Source organism: Microtus ochrogaster, chromosome 18 (assembly GCF_000317375.1).
Source record: "Microtus ochrogaster isolate Prairie Vole_2 chromosome 18, MicOch1.0, whole genome shotgun sequence".
NCBI lineage: Eukaryota > Metazoa > Chordata > Mammalia > Rodentia > Cricetidae > Microtus > Microtus ochrogaster.
Window position 1 is genome coordinate 24265708 of NC_022020.1, and position 3475 is coordinate 24269182.

Sequence of the window (3475 nt, forward strand, 5' to 3'; positions counted from 1 at the left end):
AAAAAAAAAAAAAAAAATGACACAGAGACTTCTTATTAATTATGGAAGTTCGGCCTTTAGCTTAGGCTTATCATCCCCAACCATCTCTTATAACTTAAATCAACCCATTTATATTAATCTACATTCTATCACGTGGCCAGAAGTAAGACAGTCTATCTCTGCCCCCAAGTCCTTCCCGTCTCTCCTGTTGGGATTCAAGCATGATGCTGGTCTGCCCCGTGTCACCTGGCAGGATGCACTCAGGTAGTATTCCGGCCAGCCCAGAGCACTATGCCTGCTACATCACTATGCAGTCTGTACATCACTACGTAATAATCTGTGCACATGTGCTCCACCCAGTCTCGGTCTCTTTCCTGCTGCTCTTCTGAAAATACAGGCAGGTCTTTGCACTGCCTATTTCTGTCTCTGTCTCTCTCTGCCTGTCTCTTTGTCTTTCTCTCTTTCTGCCTCTCTCTTGTCTTCCATAGCTCCTATCCCCAGAGCTGGTCTCCCTCTCCCCTCCCCCTTTTCCATTCCGTTTCTCTCAATAATGAGCATTGCTGCCATGACATGCCTGTCTCTCACCCGCCGTGGGCTCTCACCTGCCGTGGGACTCCTTGAACCCACCAAGGTCCTCTTGCACCATATCTGAACATCTCCTGCCTAGCTATTGGCTGTTCAGCTTTTTATTACACCAACCACAGCAATATATCTTCACAGTGTACACATATCCCACAACACATGGTGGACTGCTTACTAGGCATGTGTAAAGCCCCATATTCAATCCTCAAGACAACAAATTAATTACAAAACAACAGCAATAACAAGCCAAGAACAGTGGCTCACACCTGTAATCCCAGGGTTTGGATATAGATGCAGGACAATCAGAAATTCAAGGTCATCCTCAAATACATAGGGTGTTTTTCTGTTTGGTTGTGTGGGGTTTTTTGTTTTTGTTTTTTGTTTTGTTTTTGCTTTTGCTTTTTTTTTTTTTTGAGACAAGTTTTTTGAGACAAGTCCTGGCTGTCCTGGAAGTCCTTTTGTAAGTCAGGCTAGCCTCGAACTCACAGAGATTGTCTGCCTCCCAAGTGCTGGACTTAAAAGCGTGCGCTGCCACTGTTCAGCTCAGTATATAGGGTGTTTTAAGCACCCAAGACTTTAAAACATTTGTCTCAAAGATCACACTAAAAACTTTTAACAGTCTTCATATGGAATAATTTAATTATTTGGTAGACATGGAAATCCTTCAAAAAGCATAGCAACAACCGTGTATCTTGCCTAAGAATGAAGATGCAGGTGGCCTACCTGGCAAGATGAGCCGCAGGTACCCAATGTAGTATGACCAGGCCAGCCCATGGGCAACATTGAAGTTTCCTTTTTCACAGATGGCAGAAATTTCTGCTGGGGCAAGGCTCTGTAGACAGTAGGAGGGACCTGAGGGACTTCCAAGAGGGACAGGACAGCCAGAGCCCTTCTCTTGCAGGAAGCTTTCCCAATCTCACTGCTGCTGTTAAACCCATGATCCCAAGCCCCCTAGCTCTACACCCGGCTCTTCAGTGTTAAACTAGTCTCCTCCCCAGGGCTGAGCTCACACACATTAGTCACAGTCCCATCTACCCCCATCACCCACCTCTTCCATGCCCTCCCTACCTGGAGGCCCAGAAGAATGTTGATGGACTGTGAGAGGGCCAGCAAGGGGAACATCCAACTGAGACTCAGGCCAGCATTTTTTGGGAAATAATAGTAGCAGAAATAGAAGGACGGCACCAGCAGGGCCATACGGCGGGTGGGGCAGCCCAGACAAGCATGCACAGCCTTCCAATAGTTGCTCTGATACCTGCGGGAGCAGCCCAGCCTCAGACCCCAGCCCAGCTCAGCCAGTGAGGTTCAGGGAAGGCCGAGGTTAGGAGTGAAGGGTGTGACACTTGTTGGGCACCCAGTCTCTGTGGGGACTGCGGAGGGTCACCTGGAGTGGACATGGCGCAGCTCTTCAGTCAGACAGCAGGCCTCTTTCAACAGTCGTCCAAGCTGCAGGGAGGCCAGGTGGAGTACCAGGTAATGGAGAATGTGATCTGGTGAGTCACCGAGCCCCCAAAGGATCATCAGGCTGGTAACCAGAAAGACCAAGGCTGCCTGCTTGGACCGGTCACCTCTGGGACGTGGGATAGATGGATGCAGACTGGAATATGGCATCTGCGGGCATTAAGACATCCACAGCTGAGCAGGGCAGTGGTAGCCCACGCCTTTAATCCCAGTACTCAGGAGGCAGAGGCAGGTGGATCTTTGTGAGTTCGAGGCCAGCCTGGTCTACAAGAGAGCTAGTTCCAGGACAGGCACCAAAGCTACAGAGAAACCTTGTCTCAATAAATAAATAAATAAATAAATAAATAAATAAATAAGACCCACAGCTATGTTTCTGGTCCCCTCCCGCCCTTCACAGACTAAGATCCTAACTGGTCACCTCCCTGGGACTCCCATCCCTTGTTGCCTGGCATTCCTATAGGCTGCTCTTAGAGACCCCTTTAGGAGATGTCCTGGGCTTATAGCATTCCACAGAACCTGTCTAAGAGAGGTATACTGTAAACAGAACCCATGCATGCGTGCCTTACCGGGCCCACTGGTGTGATAAGAAAGAAAGGAACCACCCAAGACCTAGATCTTAAAGTGACCTATGTGAACCACCCACCCAGGGTTGCTCCAGCCATGGAGAGCCAGAACAGTACTGCGCCATTTCTAATCCTACCTTCGGCCTCCTAGAGTGAGGTGTTCCTGGAGCAGGAGAGGCAGGCAAGAGACATACAGTAGCTGTGGCAAGTGGCCTCCTGAAGTGTACACTAAAAATGAGATATTAAAAACAACTGCAGCTTCCTCAATACAACTGCAGCACTGGCCCCTTATCAGGTGACAGTTTTGGGTACTCTGGGGAGAAGTGTATTTCCTGCCAAAGCACCCCCCACCCCCACCCCTGCCAGCCTTGATAAACCAGTCTGAGGAGAGGAGAGGGAGAGAGGCTTGAAATATCCTCTCCAGTGCCCTTTCCAAAGCCCAAACATAGGGTGGGAAAGCCACTTACCAGCAGCCACAGCCCTGCACTCTGGGTTCCTTTCAAGCTCCCAGGATGTGACACACTCCAGGGAACACCTTGCAGGACTCCACACAAGGACCAACGGTGACCAGCACCACAGGATTTCCAGCTGCTCATAAAGCCTCTACTGCTAATGCCTGGGGTACCGGAGGGGAGGACTGGGGCCGGAGAGGTTGAGAGAATAGGGTAAACAGCACATGCTACTTCCTGAAACCACTCTGAGCAGAGTTTGGTGGAAGAAGCCTGGAAGAGGAGGGGTGTTCGGGGAAAGGACCACGCCTATAACTTAGCTCAGAATGGCAGGCTGTGCGAATATCTGAACTCTATATCCTGAATCCTGTTTTGCTCAGTCCCCCCAGACTCCTCGGGCAGGTGGCTCTAATTCTCTCCTTGGTTTTTGTTTGTTTTTAC

General features: G+C 49.6%; 1 protein-coding gene across 1 annotated transcript in view; it reads right to left on the reverse strand.

Annotated features, from left to right (window-relative positions):
- Tmem173 (transmembrane protein 173) overlaps positions 1-3229 on the reverse strand; it is a 5713-nt gene extending 2484 nt beyond the window's left edge. Inside the window, exons 1-5 of the mRNA XM_005355941.2 lie at positions 3053-3229; positions 2723-2813; positions 1946-2172; positions 1630-1816; positions 1285-1393 (exon numbers count right to left, since the gene is read on the reverse strand). Coding sequence (XP_005355998.1) covers positions 1285-1393; positions 1630-1816; positions 1946-2172 — 523 coding nt within the window. The 5' untranslated portion in view covers positions 2723-2813; positions 3053-3229. The remainder of the gene's footprint in view (positions 1-1284; positions 1394-1629; positions 1817-1945; positions 2173-2722; positions 2814-3052) is intronic.
- Positions 3230-3475: the final 246 nt, after the last annotated feature.